General features: G+C 39.8%; 1 protein-coding gene across 3 annotated transcripts in view; it reads right to left on the minus strand.

Moving 5' to 3' along the window:
* mctp1b (multiple C2 domains, transmembrane 1b) overlaps positions 1-21,519 on the minus strand; it is a 36,744-nt gene extending 15,225 nt beyond the window's left edge. For 2 of the 3 annotated variants that reach the window (XM_085358669.1, XM_085358667.1), the window contains exons 1-6: positions 21,025-21,519; positions 5,509-5,623; positions 5,273-5,415; positions 5,090-5,169; positions 3,137-3,260; positions 691-732 (exon numbers count right to left, since the gene is read on the minus strand). In XM_085358669.1, coding sequence (XP_085214795.1) covers positions 691-732; positions 3,137-3,260; positions 5,090-5,169; positions 5,273-5,415; positions 5,509-5,623; positions 21,025-21,519 — 999 coding nt within the window. The remainder of the gene's footprint in view (positions 1-690; positions 733-3,136; positions 3,261-5,089; positions 5,170-5,272; positions 5,416-5,508; positions 5,624-21,024) is intronic. The other variant, XM_085358668.1, reaches the window with a different exon arrangement.
* Between the last annotated feature and the right edge of the window lie 2,397 nt (positions 21,520-23,916).

A 23,916-nucleotide genomic window follows, 5' to 3' on the forward strand; every position in this document is an offset into this window, starting at 1 on the left:
TGGAGTTTTTGGTGTCTCATCGAAACAACAACTGTGACAGTATTTATATGTCAGAAAATCAAGCCTACTTTGATGAGGCTCCACATATTTGCCTTACTATAGTCAGTTTTCTGATTATTGCGAGAGCCAATCAGCCTGCAAAGACTCATCCATAAAGTCGGATTAGGAACTAAGATATTTGTTCTCTATAATCCCAAGTGAAACAACCATATGTTTGTGGTGTTAAAAATGTTGAAATTTAACAGCCAGCAGATATATCAGAAAAGATGCTACCCGTTTGCAATTTGAGATTAAAAGTTTGCTTCAAAATAACGTTTATGTAAAGACCCAGGAAGAATTTCATCTTAGCCTTTTGATCACTGGTGCAGGAAAATATAGTAACAGTGTTTATAATTCATGCTGATTTTATTTTATTCATAAGGGGTGCTGAGAAAACATGAAGCCAAAAGATGAAGATAAAAAAATTGAGAAAATGCTTTGAGAAACCTGAAAGTAAACATCGAAAGCTACAAAGACAAACTGACTGCACAAAAGTTATTACTAGCCTATACAAGTCTGACAGATGACTCTACTGCATTGTGCTCTCTATCGTGACTCAAAGCAGCTACTCAACTAGAGGTGACCTAGGAAAGGGTCAATCAAGGTGAAACTATGGAAAAGCACTAAGAGCCTGATCACCACTACACTTACTTTATGCACATAATGTTTTAGTCCATACTTCTTAACCTCCATCTGCAGCAGGAAACATAGAGACCCATCTTTACTGAAGGACAACAAAACTAAAATCAACTTCAAAGTTGATTTTTTTCCTATACATGTGCAAACCTGGAAAGTAACTAAATGTTTTGGGTTTATTAATAATAACATAATTATTAGTAAGCTACTGTATGCCAATTTTTCAATTCAATTTTATTTATACAATGCAAAATCACAATAACAGTCGCCTAAAGGTGCTTATATTGTAAGGTAGACCCTACAATAACATACAGAGAAAAACCCAACAATCATATGGCCTCCTATGAGCAAGCACTTTGGCGACAGTGGGAAGGAAGAACTCCCTTTTAACAGGAAGAGATCTCCAGCAGAACCAGGCTCAGTGAGGGGCGACCATTTGCCGCAAACAGTTGGGGTGAGAGAAGGAAGACAGGACAAAAGACTTGCTGTGAAAGAAAGCGTTACTCTGAGACAGCATATTTCTAATTTTAGAGATTGTGCAAATGGAAGAAAGCAGTTCTACATATTTGTTTAATATGTGCATTGAAGGACATATTCTGGTCAATAATAACTTCAAGGTTCCTCACAGCGTTACTGGAGGTCAAGGTGATGCCAACCAGAGTAAGAATCTGGTTAGATACCATATTTCTAAGATTTTCAGAGCCGAGTACAATGACCTCAGTTTTATCTGAATTTAGAAGCAGGAAATTAGACCTCTAATTTTCTACTTCAATCTTGCTTCCAGGTCTTTATGTCTTTAAGACATTCCTGCAGTTTCAAATTGGTGTGCGTTATCTGGCTTCATAGATAGATAAAGTTGGGTGTCATTGCATAGCAATGAAAATGTATGCTATGCCTTCTGATTATACTGCCTAAGGGAAGCATGTAAAATGTAAACAGAACTGGTCCTAACATGGAACCCTGTGGAACTCCATAACCTTAGTGTGTGAAGTGGACTCACCAAGGAGATGAACAAATTGGAGTCTATTAGACAGATATGATACAAACCACTGCAGGGCTAATAAAATAATAAAATATTATGGCCAACTGTATAGAACACTAAGGTCTAGCAGGACAAGCACAGAGATGAGTTCACTGTCAGACGCCATAAGAAGATCATTTATAACCTTCACTAAAGCTGTTTCTGTGCTGTGATGAGCTCTGAAAACTGACTGATACTCTTCAAATAAGCCATTCCTCTGCAGATGATCTGATAACTGTTTTACAACTACTCTTTCAAGAATTTTTGAAATGAAAGGAAGGTTGGAGATGAAGGCTGGCCTATAATAAGCTAAGACTGCTGGGTCTAGAGATGGCTTTTAAAGTAAAGGTTTAACAACTGCCAGCTTGAAGGCCTGTGGTACATAGCCAATTATTAGAGATAAGTTGATCATATTTAAGATTGAAGCATTAATTAACTGTGGGACTTCTTTGAACAGTCTTGTAGGAATGGGGTCTAAAAGACACTTAGATGGTTTGGAGGAAGTAATTACTTAAGTTAAATGAGAAAGACCAAATGGAGAAAAAGACTAAATAAATATCAGTGGTACTTAAAGTAGCTCTAGATAATGTTACATCTGTGAGGTGATTACAGACAGTTACTGTTGGTGGGATAAGTAGTTGGATGCATAGTTGGAAATTCCATGCATAGGAAGCAGCATATGCTACGCTCTGAAAGTTGGTCTTTTGCATAAGAAGTTTTCCTCTGTGCAAGATGCAGCAACAGCCGAAGAGCATCTGCACATGCCACAGAATGGTATGTTTACTAAAAATTTACTAAAACTAACTTTAAAAAATAAACTAAGAATGCAAAATCAACAATACAAGTAAAATAAAATCAGGGTTGCAGGCAAGTGATACAATTTGATATCATAATGGGAAAATGGAATAACTGAAAAACAAGAAATACAAGGATGTTACTTTAGGCCATTCATAAGCCAAAGATATTAGAAGAATATTAGTTAAATTGATCTTCATATAACATCATGATTAGATGCAGCTTTATATAAAAAAAAATTGCTCTACCTCAACAATTCAGCTTATCCATCAGTGCAAGAAAGAAGGAGAAACAGTGGAATGTTTTTCTACATAAAACACTTTTCATTTAATACTTTTTCACACTAACAGACTTCCTCTAACAGAACATTTTCTGTGTGTGTGTGTGTGTGTGTGTGTGTGTGTGTGTGTCTGTGTGCACGCGGGAGTGTTTAAGCTCTTTACCATGTCAACCAAATTTCACAGCTGACATGTAAAAATGATTTCCTTTCAACCTGCCCCTAAGTTCTGACTGCATTAACTCATGTCAGTGTATCAGTTGTGGTGTTTTTGACATTTATTTAACTAAAGCAGGTCAAATTAAAATAAGATTTAAAAAAAAAGATCAAGTGAGAGAAATATCAGCTGACATAATCTTCATACATACTGTTGAGTCTCGGCGTTCCTCGATGGGACTGTCTTTAGGTGTCAGGTTGACGGCCAGCTCCAGAGTACCGAGGTCCTGATCAGGATACTGAGGGTCCTTCAGCACTAAAGTCACAGGTATCGTCCTGGAACACACAGTCATGAATATGTGCAGGTGTGTTTTCTGCTCTGCTTTCTGGCATGCTTTTTTTTTATAAGGCCAGTGTCACTACACGATGATTAGGTTCAGTAATTAGGTGCAACCTAATTCATTCGGTATTAAACGTACCTGTCTATGTAACTACAAATCATACCTATCAAATAGACTCCAAATTGTTCATGTAAATGGAGAGTCCTCTTCACACACACCAAGGTTAATTATGGAGTTCCACAGGGTTCAGTGCTAGGACCAATTCTGTTTACATTATACATGCTTCACTTGCGCAGCATCATCAGAAGGCATACTTTTTCATTGCTATGCAGATGACACCCAACCTTATCTTTCCATTAAGGCCAGATAACACACACCGGTTAGTTAAACTGTTTGAATGGCGTAAAGACATAAAGACCTGGATGACCTCTAATTTCCTGTTTATAAATTCAGGGGGAAAAAAGACACATAAATGTTTTAGATCGTCAAACAAATTAAAATATTAGACAAAGATAACACAAGCAAACACAAAATGCAGTTTGTAAATCAAGGTGTTTATTATTAAGAGGGAAAAAAAACAATCCTACATGCCCCTTCATGAAAAAGTCATTGCCCCTTCCTATTATAACATAAATTAACTGTGATGTATCACATCTTTTGGAAAGTTCAGCTCGAATAGGACCTGCCTGACAAAGCCTAAAAAAAGATCTTCAAAAGCCTTGATCCCCAAGACCTTTGTACAAATACTCTGTGGACTGACGAGATAAAAGCTGAACTTTTTGGAAGGTGTGTGTCCCATTACATCTATTGTAAAAAGTAACAGCATTTCAGAAAAGGAACATCGTACCAACAGTAAAATATGGTGGTGGTAGTGTGATGGTCTGGGGCCGCTTTCCTGCCTCAGAACCTGGAAGACTTGCATGGTACATGATAAATGGAACCACGAAGTCTGCTGTCTACCAAAACATCCTGAAGAAAAATATCCACATGGGCTCAAATTGTTGTCACCAAAATATGTAGTTTTTTGCTTTGTATCTGTAACCAGACCTTGAAAAAAATGTGTAACTTCTGTAAATATTTTTTACAAACAGACAAAAAAAATGTTATCTATGAATGCACAAACATAACATTTTCAGATATTTTGGTTTACAAGGTTATATAACTCAGTTCACAACTACGCAGTCTGATTTACAAGTACAAAATATTTATGACCACAGTTTGAACCCGGCCATCTGTTTGTGACCTCAAGCTGAAGCACACTTGGGTTCTGCAGAAGGACAATGATCTAAAACAGACCAGCAAGTCCACGTCTGAATCGCTTAAGAAAAACAAAATGAAGATTTTTGGGTGGCCTAATCAAAGTACTGACCTGAATCCAGTTGAGATGCTGTAGCATGACCTTAAAAAGGCGGTTCATGCTTGAAAACCCTGTGGCTGAATCACAACAACTCTGCACAACCAGTTATTAGGTTTAGGGGTTAATCACTTTTTCACTCTGGGCCATGTACGTTTGTACTTTTTTCCACCTTAATATTAAGCACCTCCATTTAGAAACTGCATTTTTTGTTTACTTCTGCTATCTTTGTCTAATATTTCTTCAATGATCTGAAACATTTAAGTGTGGAAAACATACAAAAAAAGGAAATCAGGAAGGGAGAAAACATTTTTTCACACCAATAAAAACATACATACAACAACATTTTATCTGTGTTTATTCTGTGTCTTTTTTCATTTCGTGAAACATGCAAAGAATTATTAAAATATTTCTTTATTATTTTGTTCTTGTTTTTCAGAACACAATGTTGGCACTAATATCTGACATACCTCTGCTGCTCTAGAGACTCCAGGTAAAGAAAAGCAGAACCCATGAAGTCATCCTGAAGGCCGAAGTCATAGTCAAACACCTGCAGAAGAGAAATAAACAATCTCCACTGACCAATGTTCATTAAGAATTTATATGGAAAAGCTGTGTATGTGTGTGTGTGTGTGTTAGTTCTAAGTCTTTACCTTGACATACAGAGGTTCATTCAGACTGTCAATGATTAAGGTCGTCTTCTCATCCCACACTGGGTTGAGGTTTTTATGGATGATTTTGCTCCTAAAAACCTCTTTGCCAGCAAGCTTGAACTTGACATATGGATCACTTGTTCCTACATCGACGAATAAAAATAGACAAATAAAGCTATCACACATGCATAAAAGCAAGAGCTGAAAAATGCAATTAACTACAGATGTCACTGCACCTCCTCTGTCTCGGACAGCCAGGTTGTGTCCTCTTTTCAGCTCGATCTCCAGCTTGTACATCCCCGACCGAGCTTGGTCAGAAGAAAACCCCGAAGGACATGAAGTACCCATTCCCTGTTAGCACAAATGAATGCATTAAATACATGCAATAAACTGCTTCTCTACAAAAGCCCTCTCAGCCACATCCTGACTTTAAACTCACCAACATTTTTTATGAGAAGTCTCTTCCAGCCTGTCACTGAAGTGTAGTTTCACTAACTCATGGTAGCTATCTACATCTAAGCTTACACACTTCCTCTGATCAAAGTGTCTAATTCAGCTTGGTATCTTGTCCCAGGGGTGATTACTAACAGGAAATTACATGAAAGAACCTTCCTCCTATCTGATCACAGTGCTGAGGTGCAAATTTTTTTCCATTTCCTAAAACTTTCATTGCGGTTGCAATATGATCACCTCTGTGGCAATGCAGAAACAGAATATAAGTAACAGCATGGGCACGAGTGGCCTAACGCTGCTTTAATACCTGTTATACAGTTTCTGCGAGACAGGACCGTTTAACTTCATTGAACATTTCTACACATATTGAAAGTGGAACTGTCACAGACATCTGCACTCTGCCACGCCAAAATCAACTATACATGGATATTTACAAAGACCACAGATGGAGCTCAGTCCATGGGTCAGTGGGACATGTTTCAGAGTCTGTGATCAGGGAGATTAATATAAGAACGACACAACTAGAGACAATAAATGACTATAAAAACTTACATACAAAGAGACACTAAATGACAGATATATAAACCTCATTTGTGGTCCCTGCATTGGCTGTGTGTCGTGACATGCTGCAGTTTTGTTATGGTATCACTATGCATCACTAAAACAAAACCCTTCCTTAATGCTGGTAAAGCCATTGAAAAGATCAAAACAGGAAGTAAAAGATTAAAGAGTTTCTCAGCATCAGAAAGCCTCATCTTTCCAGCTCCTGCACTGATAAATGATTAAAATGATGCTAAAGACTGACCCAGTCTCATGTTTGTGTCTTCCACCAGTTTGCATCTGCCTGCAACGATTCGCTTATTGAGTTCAGTCACTAATCCACAACTGAAAGGCACAAAACAACTACAGAGACACACAATACAACCATGGGTTCACCACTGTCAGTAAAACTTTACGCATTAGATAATGTAATGTAATGTGCAGTGAGTCATTTAATTCTTAGGTGTTCTTAAAACACCATACAGGTGGTATAACTCATCTTATTTTTAATTGCTGGAATTATTTCCATGCAATATTAAAGCTAAGACACTTCATTGAAAACATGTATGTAAGCAATCACTGACAATGAAACATCAATCTGCATCCATCACTGCAAATGTAACACAACTACTCTGCTGGGAGAGCAGCATCCTGTCAACACAAGCACTTCCACTCAGAGAGATGCTCTGATCAATATTTCTACAATATGATATTATATATGAGCTCCTTACAGTGGACTCACTGGAAAACAAACTGAGCATGTGTACTGTACTGTACACATATTCACAGACTACTTACAATAAATTTTTGCATTGCAATATATTGAATAATGTAGTGACAGCTGAAACTAATTTTGATTTTTGAGTAACTTCTTGATTTGTCTTCATTAATGGTTCAGTTTGACAACACTGTGAAAAACACTGTAAAATACCAAAATATCTACATTTATGATATAAAATGGAAAAAAAACTGCACACTGCAGAAAGAAAATTGGCTACAGACAAGTTTGTGATCTAAGTTTTCTAATTGTCTGTTTTATTTAATTCAGTAAACAGGTGCTACATTTCTTTTTTTTAAATATCCTGTCAAGTCTGGCAGCTTTTGTAATCAGAATTGCGATCTGAATGTATTGTGGTACCAAACAAATGTTGCTTTTGCAAGAACAGCTATATAGAATCTCTATAGCCTCCTCTTTCTTTTGTGAATCTTCAATATTTATTTATTTCTATTTGTGTTACTTCAGTTATCACATTTATAGGCAAGAGAGCAAAAAGAGGAGGTGGTGGTGCGGTAGAGGAGAGATACGGGGAGATAGAAACAAATAGAAATGCACAATGTATCGCCAACTCCAGTACCTGTTAGAGACAAAACCACCCCTCTAATACGAGTTGAAAACAGGGTCCCAGGGCCCCAGACCACCCGGCAGAGCCCTCCCCCCCGATAAGGGAGATGTCCAGGCCACAGAGGGCCACCATGGGAGCAGCCCAGCGGCCACAAGAGAACATCAAGCCAACACCTTATTGTTCTACACTTTGGGACCAGAAAGAAGAGGAAGAAACTGAAAATCACTATGCAAAGAGAGTGAGTCATCAAAAAAACCTGAACCAGCAGAGCGCTGCAACTCAGCGCTGTACAGGGATGCTAGGTTGAGCTGTGGTTCACCAATCAGCTCGTTTGACCACTTAATTTGATTGAGTGAGTTTCTGTTCTTTAAAGATAAATCTCTAACACAGAGCAAAGGGATAAAATAAATTCAGTAAAAGTACAATAAAATCAAACCATCAGTTTTTTTTATTAGTTTGGCTAGTCGAAGTCTTGTCAAACATAATTATGAAGTAGCACACAGCTTCAGAGTTTCAAAGCTGTAAGATACAGCTTTGAATTTTGCAGCAAACTGTGAATAGAAAGAATTTTGTCAAATAAGTCAGAGATTTTGTGACTATAGTTTGAAATTAGGATTTTGTGGTTAGAGTTTTTTGGGGGGTTTTTAATGGTGGAAGGTTTCGCATATTGTGTTTTAGCGAGGGTGAAATAAGGTGACTGAGTTAAGACCTTAAGTCAAGACTATGTAAATATACATTTACAAAAAAAACTGTGGTAAAAGTGTGATTTTATATTGATGCAGTGATGTAACAACATAAATTATAAACCACTTTTAAAGCTTTATAGCATCAAGTCTTACAGCTTTCCTGCCCAGCTATAAATCCGGTAGACACATTATGAAACACAGGCTTGCTTTCTGAGGGTGAAACTTCTGAAGTGTGCCAAGGTCTGCTCTGGCAAGCTGTGGAAATTCCACTGGCGGAAACAGAAAACATGATAATAAAGTGAGTGAGACTATCCTGTGTAACATGAGGAGGCTGAGTGTGTCAAGCTGTCTGTGTGGAGGCTGGATTGTTGGAGGAGGGCTGTTAAAGTCTTATGTAGCCTAGTCTCCACCCATAGCTGCATGTAACAAGTAGGGTAAGACATATGAAGAGATAAAATCCAACCAGCAGGCAACTCGTCTGAGTATAAAGTTTCCTGTGTCAATTTTACGTACTGTAAAATTACTGTGCCTGAGTCTTGAGCCACTCCTCATATCTTTACATGAGCTTTCTGAACGTCTTTCAAAGTCTTTCTTTAGACACTGGCTGCTCTTTCACTCGCTTTCAGTCCAGTTTCGCAGGACATCGCTTTTTCTTGTTGTTTGTCAAACCACTTAACTCTGACCTTCTAACTATTCCCAGATCAGTGTGGGTTCATTTTGTCAGAGAATCGACCAAAAGGCAGCGAACATCCAAAGAAGAAAACAAAGTCTATGTTACCTTATAAACTGTATGTGTTTTTCTATGTATATATTTTGAATAGCGAATGAAATGCAGACCTCCTTTTGCTCATTTGTCAGTGGTTGCGTTCATGATAAGGTTACATTGCATACTAAGCCTTTCTTGTCTGGATTTGGCTCCATGTTTCATGTCCTGTTTACATTAGGAATGAGTGCCTCTTTTTTAACTCATTATGAGAGCCCACTATTTGTGTGGGTTAACACAAGCATGTGCAGGTCATGTACAAAGGACAGTCTTGTGTAAAATGTAATCTACAGAGGTAGCTCTGGGTTATTATCACCTGGCTTTCTCTAAAATTACCTCACAATGCTGGAAGTGATTGACTGTGTGCCCCAAAATGAGTCACTGAGCACATAAACTCATCGGGAAAGTGTTTGGAGAGGTTAAATCCAAGGGCCGCTTTCCCACTGACTTCTGTAGGACCAGATGTCTGTTTACAGCCTAGAGGAATATACAGGAAGACAGTATGTCTTCCAGAATCCAGCTTTAATGCACTTCCACGTTGGCTTTGGGTTCAGATCCAGAAACTGAAATGTCCATTTTTTATTCTTTCTGTGATCCAGATCAAAGTACTGGATCACTGGTAATGTAGCCTTTTGCATGTTATTATCATCTTTTAAAACCTTGGGCATCAGAAGAGCTAATGACCTTTACACACCAAACACTTGAAACTCATGCAAATATTTTGTGTAATAAAATTTTTTCTCAGTTATTGTAGTTATTATAAAATGTAGCCATTTACACCGGCCATGAACTCTTGCAGAATTAATTTGCAGCATTTATTTTTTTGGAGTCATGCTTGATTTTTCAGATAAACAGATCTGACCAATCATACCGCTGCATTTGGCAACAAGCACACTCATAGCTCAAAGCCCACACCAGTACTGAATATGCAATGATATGGAAATCTCTTCGCAAGCCTCAACAGTTTCCCCTATTTCAACTATTATGCTAAGCTAAGTGGATTCTAGCCTCAGCTACTTACTAAACACCCAGACAAACAAACAATAATTAAGTGTATTCCCAATGTCTGTTCCTTTGAGTTGTGAGAATTCATGCCAGTTTTACACTTGGTGGCATTGGTGATTGTACTTTTGCTTTTAAAGCGTGACTGGAGAAAATCTGTGGTATGAAGACTCTTAGAAAATGTACCAGTCACATCTCTTGTGTGAAGCTGTTTGTTATCTCTCATCTTGGCAGTCAACAGCAACCATCTATTGCGGTGTTACTTTGGCTTTCATTGCAACAGCTCACAGGTTTTACTGCTTCATTGTGACCCAGCATTAAAACGTCTTTGCACACCCTGCAGCCTATCACTTTGGCCGGTATGAAAGACGAAACAGATGAGTATGGAGGCCAAAAAGTGCACAAACCCAGTCCGAGGCTGAATCAGGATGTTTACATTATATGACTAACACGTTCTGCCAGAATTAACAAGCAGCTTAAGAAAGGCTTAAATGTCCTGTGGTACTAAATCAGGAAGCAAAGCGCCAAGCTGGGAACACCCCCAGCTACACCGATACATGCCTATTTTAGGACTGGACGTCCATGTTTAAACACTCACCTCTACATCACATCTACAGACAGATATCATATTTTTGTAATACAGTATTTTATCTAAAGTAATGCAGATGTTAGTGTAAAGTAAGCCTATCATGACAATTGCTATTATATTACTATATCACTACTGTTATACACTTATAAGCTCACTAATTAATTTTAATTTTATAATCAAGTATGAAGGTCTGTAGTAATGCATCTCTGATGACATGAGTATACTCACTTTAACTGAAAGTAGTAGAATGGCTACTTCTTGGTTTTAGGAGATTTCACCCCAAATTTAAACTAACTACCTTAGGAGGAACCTCGTGTAATATTTCTATTAGAATGAATTAACATCGCATAGATAACAATAACAGCACTGCTTGTCTTTGTTCTTAATAACACTTTGGTTCTGACCACATCCGTCATCATTTTCACTCTGAATGAATCTGAAAGTCTTTCAGTTACTGATTGTCAAGCAGACAAGAGTTTGATCTGTAATGTGTAAAAAAGAAGGTTTGTTCGACAAAACTCTGGATTGTCATCAGTAAAGTTATATGGTAACGACTGCCATATAGAACCCAACCACTATAGGCAATATTTTGACATTAATACAAATATCTGATCATTTAAAAATCTAAATTTTTTTCTTTCAGACACAAAAACCATAAACAAAGTTCCCTACCATTTGATGTGTGCAGTTATGTCCTTGTTTACGCTCTGTTTACCCAATTGTGCTCAGCTGGTTGTTGTGTTTGTAGCATTACAAACATATTGGCAACAGGGAAAGTGCAGAGTGCCCTTTGGTGGACAAACTATGCAACGTCAAAGAAACACTCTTTAACATTGTTTCTTTACTTTTTCATTTTTATTTATCAACTGTTATGAATGTTAATACAGTCTGTCGGGCAAACATCTATGATCAGCAATATCATCCTACTAATAAACCTGTGAGGCGTCGTCAATGCACCCATTCACCTTCTTGCACTTATGCGAAGAAAATGGGAAAATACAGCAACATTTTCCAATTTCTCCCTGGAGGCCCCCAGGTCATTTTAACCCTTTAAAACTCAACCCATCAAAAAATAGCCAGAAAATTCAGATTTATTTTGGAGCTAAGATGTTTATTAACCCTTAAAACAAAATCCACATTTTTTTTTGCTATATCATGTTGTGTATGATCGGCAAAGACATGTCCGATCATAGTGTCCAAAGACATGCAGTTTGTGGGGATAGGTTAATTGATTAGTCTAAATTGTCCATAGGAGTGAATGTGAACGCGAATGGTTGTCTGTCTCTGTTTGTTAGCCCTGCGACAGACTGGGGACCTGTCCAGGGTGTACCCCGCCTCTCGCCCTATGACAGCTGGTCTAGGCTCCAGCACCCCCGGCGACCCTGAAAAGGATAAGCGGAAGCGAATGGATGGATGGATGGATGGATTGGTTTTTGGCAAGTTTTTGTTAGCAACAATGGTAATTTTAGATTAAAAAAAGAAAGAGTTTTGTCCATAACATTTTGAAATGATGACAAGTATTGATCATGTTGAGGAGATAGAGGTCTCTGAAACTCATGTATCAAATATGAAACGAAGGGCGTTATAGGGTTAAAGCCAATAAGTTCTGGGTCTACCCTAGGGTGCCCTCCTAATTTTGTTTCCCCATAACAGTTTCATTGTTGCGCAGTTTTGTTTGTCAAAAGGCTAATTTAATTTTTTTCTCTCTCTGCGGATTATATAAATAATTGAACAACTTATTACTGTTCAACTGTTTAATAACTGTAATGTGATTAATGAATTTTTTTTACTAATAATAACGTTTCACATCATAGAGTTACAGAAAAATATAATGGAATTACAGTATAACACTTCTTTGTAATGCCCCGGCACTGCTAATAATCTAATCTTTGTGTGTACTGTAAGTTTATAGGACACCTTTTAAATGGTGCTTACAGGTACCGTCACATGAAGCTGAAAATGAATCCAATAAAACAACAGAAAACTCAAGGTAGGAAATATCTTCAGCACTATATCTCCTTCATGTCCACAGCAGAGCCCTCCATAACATGTTGGCTTAACCTAATGTCCCCGATAACATAAATATCCCTGCTTATACAGACTGTGTGATCAATACAGTAACTAAAAGGCTGAGAACAAACCCGATTCAACAAAGAGAACACAGATGAGCTAAAGGAGTTCACTTTACACTTTTTTTTCACAGCGCCTACAAAGTAGCTGGACTGAGGAAACGTGTGAAAATGTGTGAGTTGTACTCTTTCATATTCAGTAAAGTTATAGCCACGTTCAATATGTGAGCTCTAACATCATCGCGTGGTTGTCAACGCTGTGTGGTTAAAGTGACCAAGTAAATGGTTGCACCTGTGAGTGTGTGCACAGAAATGCATACAAACGCAGTTTCTCACGTACGCTCAGTAACCCCTAACACACACAGCAGATTTGTGAATTATGAGGCTGCTTCCTGGGTAGCAGAACCACCAAATGTTGTGCTATTTGCAGCAGTATAAATGCTGCAATAACCTGAATGCCCAGGAACACAGTCAAGCAAATCTAAACGCAAGAAAATGTGCAGCTAATCTCAAGTTTAAGAATGCTAGCCAGAATTCTTACTATTATTACTATCTCCTGTTTTTGAGAAATGACATATCTAGTGGAGCGTAAACCAGTTACCCACAAGATTAAAACCATCATCAAGCATCTCTCACACCAGGGCATAGACGCCGGACTTCTGGGATTGTCCTGTGTTGCCTCAGTGTTTATCCTTGGCCCTGACTGGGATCTGGGGAGTATGAGACCAGGACAAATGTTTGGTTGTATTTCTAGTCCCTTCATGTCTGCTTTAAGCGACTGCAGCTGTCAGGGAGCTCTCTTTAGGTGAGTGGTCTGTAACACTGGTCAGGTGGCTGGTATCGTTCCTATCGAGCTTCTCCAACAATTACTTAATACTAACTGCCTGGGTCTCTGCCTGAGTCACAGCTCATCTCATCATATTATTCAGAACCAGTTTCTTTCTCCTTATTTGTTTCATTTTTCAAAGTCAATTGCCCCAAATAGTCAATAATTGACATAATGAATGCTAGTCAGAATTATTACTAATATTAATATTCCCACAAAAACACAGAAAAAAACACAATCACAGAGCTGAAAGAAAGGTGGATAAAAACAAGTGATGGTATTAATGCTGGAATCCACTAGTGATGGGTCGTTCGTGAACGAAATGGCTCTTAGAGCCGGGTCTTTGATGTGAACGACCCGAGCCGGCTCCTTATCGCGAGTCGTCACGTGGGTTTTTGCTTTCTTTCTCTCAGCCTCTCTCTCGCACTTTTTTCCGCTTCACTCTGCACGGAGCCTTGTGCTTTACGCTGGGAAGAGGGGGGAGGGGCGGTAGTTACACTCAGTAGCACAGGAACAGAGCCAGAGGGAGAGAGAGAGAAAGAGCCAGGGACAACAACGTCACATTAGAAAGGAATAGTAATCATCCACAACTATTTTTAGTTGCGGATGATAAAGGATTCTGAAAGTTTATTCATGCAGGCCCTTTTGACAGAGAATGTGCATCTTCTTTTTGTTTTCATATTTTAATTTATGTTTAATTGTGTTGTGGTTTGCAGTGTTTTGTGTTGTTTCACTTTAAATTTGTAAAAGGAAAAAGCTGAAAAATTAAATAGTTAAAAGTTGAAATGTGAATAGTTGATTTTTGTATTATATGATTTATTTATTAAATTTTATGTGGAGTGAATAAATAAAAGTATATTTACGGTGGCCCCTACAGACAAAGCACATACAAACTTCAAATCACGTACGAACTCTGAAGCACATAAAAACTCAAAACACGTACAAAAGACAACAGAAGTGCTCCAGGATGCTGGGCGCAGTGTTGAGCTTTTGTTACCTAGTGGCTACACAAGCCAGCAAGTACCAACGACCGGATTTGGTGTGTGGTAGTAACAGGTAAATGAACTTTTTTTTAAATTATTTGAATATATATGAGTGCATGTGTATAAATACACAAACAATACACACATGCTTTCAATTGTGTAATTTAAGTGATCTAGTAGCTCTGCTTTGGAAGTTCAGTTCATGCTAGAAATGTGTTTTGGAGTTTGTACGTGTTTTGTCTCTAGGGGCCACCGCACATATATAAATAAAACCAACTTTTTTTTTACGTTAGTAATTCCTTTTGTGCATAATTTTATATTATTGTTAATAATAAATTAATTAAAGCAAAAAAACAACCCGAAGAGCTGGTTCGGAGCCGAAAGAGCCGGCTCTTTTTAGTGAGCCGAACCGAACGAGCCGGATCTCTAAAAAGAGCCGGAAATCCCATCACTAGAATCCACAATGGCGCACATACTGAAGCACATATTCAAACAGCTCACCGACAGCAGCCGTCCACATGAGGAGATGAGGGGGAAAAAGTCATCCCTAGAGGCACAGCGGAGTAACCCCAGGATCGCTAGACGGGATTCTGCCACTGAGGCCTCACAAAGAAAGCGATCCAGGGTCGAGCAGTCACGGGAAGATTATACAGGCAAGGAGGTAAAAGGTGGAGTGAGGGGAGGGCAACTCTGACAGAGAAGCTCCAAAGGCCGGGACTCTGAGGATACTTCTGAAGCAATTCTACCCTGGCAGATGCACAAACTTCAAAAACCAAAAATGTTTCTCCCATGAAAAGTGTGGCAGCTGAAAAGGAGCAGGTGCAGTAGAGGAGGTGAGGAGGCTGAATGAAAGAAGCAGCAGTGCATGAGTGGGAGGGAGCAAGGTGAAGAATCATCCTGGTTGGCTTGCCTGTAATCCTTCCCTGGTGGATAAGCCTGACTGATGGCTGTACTAAGAGGTACACTAAGGGAAAACACCACAAGAGGTGTCTTAAGGTCACAGACCAAATTAAGGCCACAAAGCACAGCTCTAAACTAATATACGTAAGACTAAAAAGTCTCACAGCCAAGCACTCAAACATTATTCAGAGATAAAACTACACAAATAGGCTGGTAATAATATTGAATGTCAATTCCAATAGTGCTGGATTTAAAAAGACAAGGCCAAAAATTAAGCCTTAAAACTTTAGTGAAAGCACCAGCATTTACCCTGAAATCATGGTGGAGACATGCTCATGTAAAAACATGCACGTTGAATACTTTGAACCGAATACTGACAAAATACCAGTCTGTAGCCTGCAAACACACAGCTGCAACAGGTTAAATATATCCTACATTTATGAACTCTGCTAACAGATGCTGTTATGTCTTATTTAATTCAATTCAATTTTATTTATACAGCGTGAAATCACAACAACAGTCGCCTTAAGACGCTTTATATTGTAAGATTACCCTACAATAAAACATACAGAGAGAAACCCAACAATCATATGACCCCCTATGAGCAAGCACTTTGGCAACAGTAGGAAGGAAAAACTCCCTTTTAACAGGAAGAAACCTCTGACAGAACCAGGCTCTCGGAGGGGCGGGGCCATCTGCCACAACCAGCTGGAGTGAGAGAAGGAAGACAGGAAAAAAAAACATGCTGTGGAACAGAGACAGAGGTTAATAACAGATAAGATTAATAAAGTATGATTCAATGCTAATCATACTTGTTATTAATGAAAGGTTTTCAACTAGAAACAATTCCTCAGTGAGAGAGATATCCTGCAGTATTCACCCTTTAATCAAATCGACCAACCTTAATCTAAAGTGACATTATGATCTTTTTTTAGCTTGAGCCAGGGCAGATATAAATGATACATATATCGTAGCACAGTAGCAACTGAACAAATACCCTGAAGTCCCTCTGCTAACAGTGTGACAAGAATGAGTATCACATTAGCTGATAGAGAGCCAGTCCGGTTTCACTCTTGTCCTCTCATGCTTCAGTTGACTTGCACACACAGGAGAGTCAACATAAGCTAGTCTTGTTCTGAGAAGCTGGTACATTTACTGAGGGGATTGGTTTCCCTTAGTCGGCTGCTCTTTGTACCTTACAACAACATAAAGCACCTTAATGCAAGTGTTGTTGCTCAAACAGCTCAAACTCAGTAAGTGGCACTTCTGTTGCCCACAGGATCACACTATTCACATGTATCCACAAAAGGAATCCACAGTGCTCCAAAAACAAAACTCTGTGTGAACGGAGCAGGACAGACACCCAGCAACAACCCTCGCACGTGGACCTCATCTCGCCTTTATAATGTCGGAGGGCTTTTTGTTGAGTGACCCCAGGTGGAGAAAAGGAGTGGCAGCAGGGTCCTCGAGAGAGCAGCACCACACACACATACACCCACACAGCTCCACAAAATCTAACCAAGCCCCCTTTTTTTAATTCTTGCACTGTAGTAATGGAGATTTGCATAATTCAGATTTTAAAATAAGCAATTATTAATCTTGTACTCTTCTTCTTCTTCCTAGCGGTTTATATCACCCGACGCAGGGTCCGCTATCTTGCATGCCTTCCTCCACTTCTTCCTATCGAGGGCGTCTTCTGGTGTAACATTCACAGCCTTCATATCATCCTTGATTCGGTCCATCCAGCGCTTTATTAATTATTAATCTTGTACTAATAGTGAGTTTCATTTGAAGTAAGAATTTCTGAGTTCCTAGTAAGGAACCCTCCTGTTTTAGCTCCTTGCCCTTTAAGAACACCTTTCTCGTGAGAAAAATTTCTCCCCCTTGCAAACAGAAGGTGGTAGAGCTTGTGTGTGTGATATTCATCCACTAATCATGAGATTAGAAAAAATACAGTTTGAAACCTGAGCTTTTGGCTCACAAGGATTAACTGTGCATGCTCTGACCTTTGACCAATGAGCATCTGTCCGTGGAACAGTGTATATATAAAGGGAAGGAAAACCATTAGCATCTGATTTACCAATAATCTTTTCTTATCTGCAATGACTATATTAATTTCAACATACATGGATAAGTAAATGAGACTTTGGAGTCTATCTTGCACAAGGAACCACACAGACCACAGTAGGCAGGGTAATATGATCCAAATGGTAAACTAAGATTTACAAATGTTAAAATGATTTGTGTGTGACTTTGGAGGACACACAAATGTGTTTATTGGGGTTCATTGAGTTACTGATTTAGTCCACTTAGACATGTTACTATTGACTAGCTACCAGGCCGCCAGGCGCACCTCTCTCTAGCCAATCCATTCTCACTCCCAAGTCATCACATACAACAATAGCAATAATATTATTTGTATAGCACTTTTTAAAAATACACAGTTACAAAGTGCTTCACTGTTGAATCACACATTCAAACATAAAAACACAGAGTCAAACACATGCCCTTATATTCATTACAGCAGACACACATTACCAGAACAATTATAGACAGAAATTTTGCAATGCTTCTGACATGAAAGAAACAAACTGGGTGAGCTTTGAAATGTGAAATTCAAAATGAAATGTTTTCTCAAAAATAACAGCAGCGTTCTTAGCAGATGTTAGTGTGATAGTGTCAGTTCATTTAAAAGTGTGATGTGACCACAGTGACGTCCCAATTTAAAGCATTTCACTTGCTAGGCCCACGTCCTCATTTGAGGTTTGATAGCGTTTTAGTAGATAAAGGTGAATGACTTGGACATGAATTGAGCTGCGGTTTAGGGAAGGCCTCAAAGGGGACTGGGTGGGCCCTGTCCGGCTAGAGAAGTGAAGAAGTTAAAGAAGTAAAACGGGGAGGGAGGGACGGTGGGGCACGTAAACGAGAACAAACAGCTTGTAGAACTGGGGGAACATATACAGATGAGAACCGGAAGGAGTGTGTTTGGAGGCGTGGCCCCGCTCCTGAATTTCAGATACTTTATCTCCAATTAGCTGACTGATTTGCCATCTTGGTTTTTGAAATCAGGTATGAGAAGCAAAAAGGTGACAGAAATATGAGAAGCAGGTCAGTCCTAAAGATGTTCTGCTTTATTTATATTTTTCACTTTATTAGGGACCAAAATGAAACTCAACATCATTTCCGTGTGTTTATAGAGCTCATAGAGGAGGGAAGACAGGGATCATTTTCCCAGAGAAGCCAAAGTTGTCTGGATCCCAGCAAGGATTTGAGAGAGATCTAAATGAGAGATGTGATATTACTTTTGTAAATTCAGTCTAAAGTGATGCCACTCACTTATGGCGTGCTGATGGGTGGGTATTTGTCAAGTGACCTAGAAATCTATTTCTCTCATAGGCCTTCAAAATACAAGAAGTCTACATGAAAACAGAGCCCCTTATTGGGAGTATTATCACAGTTTATGGGTTATGGCTATTATTTAATATTATTTTCAAATATTTTAACTTATTTATTACAATGTAAATAATTTTATTTTTTAAATCTGCACAACAAAAATGCACAACAGAAGACGAATAATGCTAACTTCCACAAGCGGAGACTAATATAAGCTAATTCTATTCTATTTAACTGTCTCTGGACAATGTATATTTACAGGTCTAACTATTTAATAAAAGCACAAAGGAGGTCCCACTTTATTCTAACTAAATGTTGCATCATGAGTCTTTTTTTTTTTAAAGTTATTTATGCATCAGTAGCCCGTGTTTTACTTGCATCTATTTTAAAGAGTGAGTGTAAACACAAAAAAATATTTTATTTTATGTGCTGGAATGTGCAGAAAATAGGTTTAAATGTTAAACAAATTTCTCCCAGTCAGAGAATGTTGCATATAATTAATTTTTTTAAAAGATTAAAACTAATAAAACAAGTTTTAAAAAGAGACTTTTCCATTTGATTACATTTTGTATGATGGATTATGCAGAAAAAGTAGAATTGGGCTGAAAGATCTATCGCTTTATCACCTATTCAGGTTGTAAATCTAAGTAATTAATTACTTTTGACAATAAGTAATCAGTAAAGTAACGGGATTGTCATGGTCCGCGGCCCGGCGTCCGGGGTGCTGCTGGGATGTCCACGCCCACGAGCGTGGCTGCTAACCCCACACCTGCATCCCATCCCAGGCGATCATCAGGTGGACTATTTAATCCTGCCCTACCTGCTGCTCCACGCCAGTCCGTAGTCGCCTCTCAGCGATCACAACTCGGCGTGTTTTTGTTTACGAGCCACCTGCCTGTCCACCTGTCCGCCTGAGATTTGGTTCACCATCAGCTTTGCCGTCTTGACCCCTTTTGGAGCTCCACCCCCCCTCTGGTTCACTCGGCCCGGCTATCACCGTGAGACGCACACTCCACCTTCCCTCATATGCTGCCTTTTTTCCGCACCCCAGTAATCTGTCTCTCTTTTTGTTTTACAGCCTCTCACAGCCCCGCTCTCGGCGTTCCCTGCGCGGTCCCTCGGTTTCTTCTGGTTCCATACGTTGTTTTTCAGGCTACCCTCACGGGACACCTTTAGTTGCAATAAAAATTACTTTCTTTATTCGCTCCTACCCTAGTGTGTGTGTTCTGCTACTGGGTCCTGCCTGCGCTCGGAACTTCGGTTCATGACAGGGATTGCTTTTGGGGGAAGTAATCAGTAATTAGTTACTGATTACTTTTTTCAAGTAACTTGACCAACATTGATTGCTACACTCATCTTTGTTCCTGTCTTTTCCCTCACCCTCAACCAACTAAATCTCCTGAGATCTCTTCCTGTTAAAGGGGAGTTCTTGTACCCTGTGATTGCTTGGTGCTTCTTCGTACTCTGATGGTTATAACCATCCACATCCACAACCATATAGTTTGATTAGGTGGGCCCCACCTGTGTCATCAGTGCTAAAAAATATATTGATTACCTCACTTTGCCCAACCTGGGGCACACAACAACAGCCTATCCTTAAATTACTGTGTTTGCCCATGTCTATCCCAGGTGGAAAACCCAAGTGGGTCCTACGTGTGTTTCCCATTTTGGACCAAGTTAAGTGTTTCCCATGTTTGACCCAGCTAGGACCTACTAAAAGTGCCCACTTGGGATTGCCCATATGGGTTTAATGTGAAAAACCCAAGTAGGCCCCATACAAAAAGCCCAGTTTGAGCCCATGCCCACATGGTACCCATCCAGCCCAAGCAAAAACCAGGTGGGGCCCATATACACACGTTGGCTGGGTAGGGCTCTCTCTGATAAGAATACCACACAATAATTAAATACTTTATACAATGACTACTCTTAACTACTTAAAACACAGTAATGTGATGTAAAATGGAGATCACGGAACAGTTTTTTATTTTGTCATTATCTGTTAACCTATCAGATTTTGACGCATATGCCATTTGACACTTATCGCGTTACAAATCTTGTCATGTACTTGCTTGTTTCCGCTCACACACTCAAAACTTGTGATAGTTAACCTGCCAGTATGAATGAGGGCTAATCTAATAGTTACAGAACTGGCTCTCTCAGACATATATTCATTTGAAAACCCAAATTATCGAGGCAGGAGCTCACCAGCTGATCCTCACTGCTCTCCAGATGTGTCTTCTCCGCTGCGGCAGCTGTTGCTGCGTCGCCCCCGCCATCGCCGTCCGGAGGCTCGGCCAGCCTCTCCAGGCACGCAGACCCCAGAGAGGAGCTCTTGTGGTGGGACTGCACCAGCTGAGACACCGTGGGTTTGTTTGGGCTGGTGGACTTGTGCTTGATCGAAAACTGCAGCTTGTCCCGGCCGACTGCTTTGCCGCAGAGCTGTGCCTCCTTAATGTCCACATCATCCGGAGAGGAGAAGAGCAGGTCGGGCTGCGAGGAGGAGATTACCCGGTCCAGGACGACATTTTCCTTCCGCTTCATCTTCTTGAACATCCACATGCCTCGCTCCTTCTTGTCTTCTGGCTCTCTGGCGCCCAGCTTGGGGCTGAGCAGCGGCTTGGCTTTGGCTTGAAGCTGTTTCCACATCGTGTTTTGTTGGGATGAACTGCTCTCATTCTCGTCCGCCTCGCTCCGCTCCATTCCCGCCTCTACTCGGAGCTCCGGCAGGCTGTCACATCGGTGGACAGGACCACTGAAATACCCCGTTTGTACTATTTCGCCGCATCAGACGGCTGCAAACGCGCCGAAACCTGTACCCAAAAGCACGGAAATACTTCCTCCAGCCAACAGGGCTGTGCGTAGCTCATCTGAAGACCTGAAACTAATGACGTAGTGCCCCTTACCCTGCACCATCAAACAGTCTACCAATAAGATCAGTTTACCATTAAACTTTAGATAATTTGTAGTACGAAAGTTTAACTGCACACCAGTCTTTCATTGACAAAGTATATAACTGTATATGAAAAATAAATGTTTAGACCTCATCAACAAAGAGATGAGCTACAATATTCTCACACGTAACCCTCAAAATATATAACCCCAGCAGAAATATATATTTTTATTTAGTCTCTTTGCTTTTTATACAGTGAAATTACATTATTTACTCTCCTGCACTGAAAAAAACCTTTGTACACAGTCTGGGAGTAACTTAAACTTTTTCTTTGAACATTATTTGCATTATTTTAAAAGAAATCAAATTATTAAAATTCATTTTACGGGACCTTAGAAACAGTGGGTCAGTGTAATAGTATAAATAATAACCAGCCTGGTTTACGACGCCTATTACTCTTTTTGGATAAGACGACGAGATCAGTGACTAACTTAAGCCTGAATCCAAATGGACAGGGTATTACTCAGTGGGTGTCCTCAGGATGAGCACCAGACACAAGCTGCTAAAGCAGCTGGATAAAAGGGACATTCGTCTTGTGCCAAAAGAAAGTTGGCAATGAAGCAACAAATGATGAAAAAGCATCCATGAACCCTGACTTTAGTGCATGTCGTTATGAAAGTTTAAATGGCAAAGAAACATCTTCAGGATCTAAATTTGTTTGATGGATTTCAATTTCAGTTCAATTCACTTCCTTTTATATATCACCAGATCACAAACAACAGTTACCTAAAGCCACTTAATACTGTAAGGAGACCCTACAATAATACAGAGAAACCCAAACAATCAAATGACCCTCAGACAAGCACTTTGGCAACAGTGGGAAAGGAAAACTCAATTTAAACTGGAACCAACCTCTGGCAGAACCAGGCTCAGGGAGGGGCAGCAATTTGTCAAAATAGGTTCCTATGTCATCCAGTGGTGCACTAATCTTAGTCTCTCACTGAGCATGCTCCTGTGACTGGCCAGCACATCAGGAATTGGTTGGGAGGTATTGTCCAGCATTGTCCTTATCTTGGACAGCGTTCACCTCCCCGATACCACCGTAAGGAAGTCCAGCTCCGTCCCCATAACATTACTGGCCTTGCAGGTCAGTTTATTGAATCTGTTGGCATCTGCGACCCTCAACCGGCTTCCCCAGCATGCAACAGCATGCAGGATGGCTCTGGCCACAACAGACTCATAGAAAATCCTGAACATTGTCTGACAGATGTTAAAAGACCTCAGCTGCTTCACAAAATAGAGAGGACTCTGGCCTTTCCTGCAGTGTCCAGGGTTTTTTAAATTCAGTCCAGGTTATTATCAGTGTGTACTCCAAGGTAGTTATAGTCCTCCACAATGCCCAAATCGACCACCTGGATTGAAACAGGGTGACAGGTTTCCTGGTCCTCCGAATGTCCACAATAGATTCCTTGGTCTTTGTCACGCTGCAGATGATTCTGCTCGCACCATGTAACAAAGCAGTAAACCACAGTCCAGTACTCTGTCTCATCACCGTCACCAATGCATCCAACCACTGTAGAGTCATCAGAAAACTTCTGAAGATTGAAGGGCTCTGTTCAGCGACTGTAGTCCTCGGTGTAGAGGGAGAATAATAAAGGGGAGAGGACAGTCCCTTGTGGTCGCCCAATGTTGCTGATCACCTTGTGAGACACACAATGCTGAAAGCGCACATGTTGTGATTTTCCTGTCAGGTAATCAACAATCCAGGACATGTGAGAGGCATGTACCTCCATCGCTTTCAGGCCTGATGGTACTGAATGCACTGGAAAAGTAAAAAAACACAACCCTCACAGTGCTTGCCAGCTGGTCTAGATGGAGGTAGACATGATTGAGCAGGTAGATGATGGTTTCCTTAACTCCAGAGCACTGCTGGTAAGTGAACCGAAGGGGGTCCAGATGTTGGTTGAGCTGAAAAAGTTTAAAGTATGGAGAAAGAGCAACAGAAACAGAAACAGACTGCATGCCAGTTAGTTCATGTGTCTGCAATAACAGACACATGGTAAAATAAGAAGACGGACACAAAAGAATTTTACACAAAAGAATTGTTTTATTTGTACCTATGGCCTTGTTATACTGCAAATCACTATGTTACGCTGTTCCTGAAAAGGGCTATGTTATAAAGAAAACTGTATCATCACCACATAATA

This window comes from Diplotaxodon limnothrissa, linkage group LG7 (genome assembly GCF_057381915.1).
Source record: "Diplotaxodon limnothrissa isolate DT_005_m linkage group LG7, D_limnothrissa_male_GT1.1, whole genome shotgun sequence".
Classification (NCBI taxonomy): domain Eukaryota; kingdom Metazoa; phylum Chordata; class Actinopteri; order Cichliformes; family Cichlidae; genus Diplotaxodon; species Diplotaxodon limnothrissa.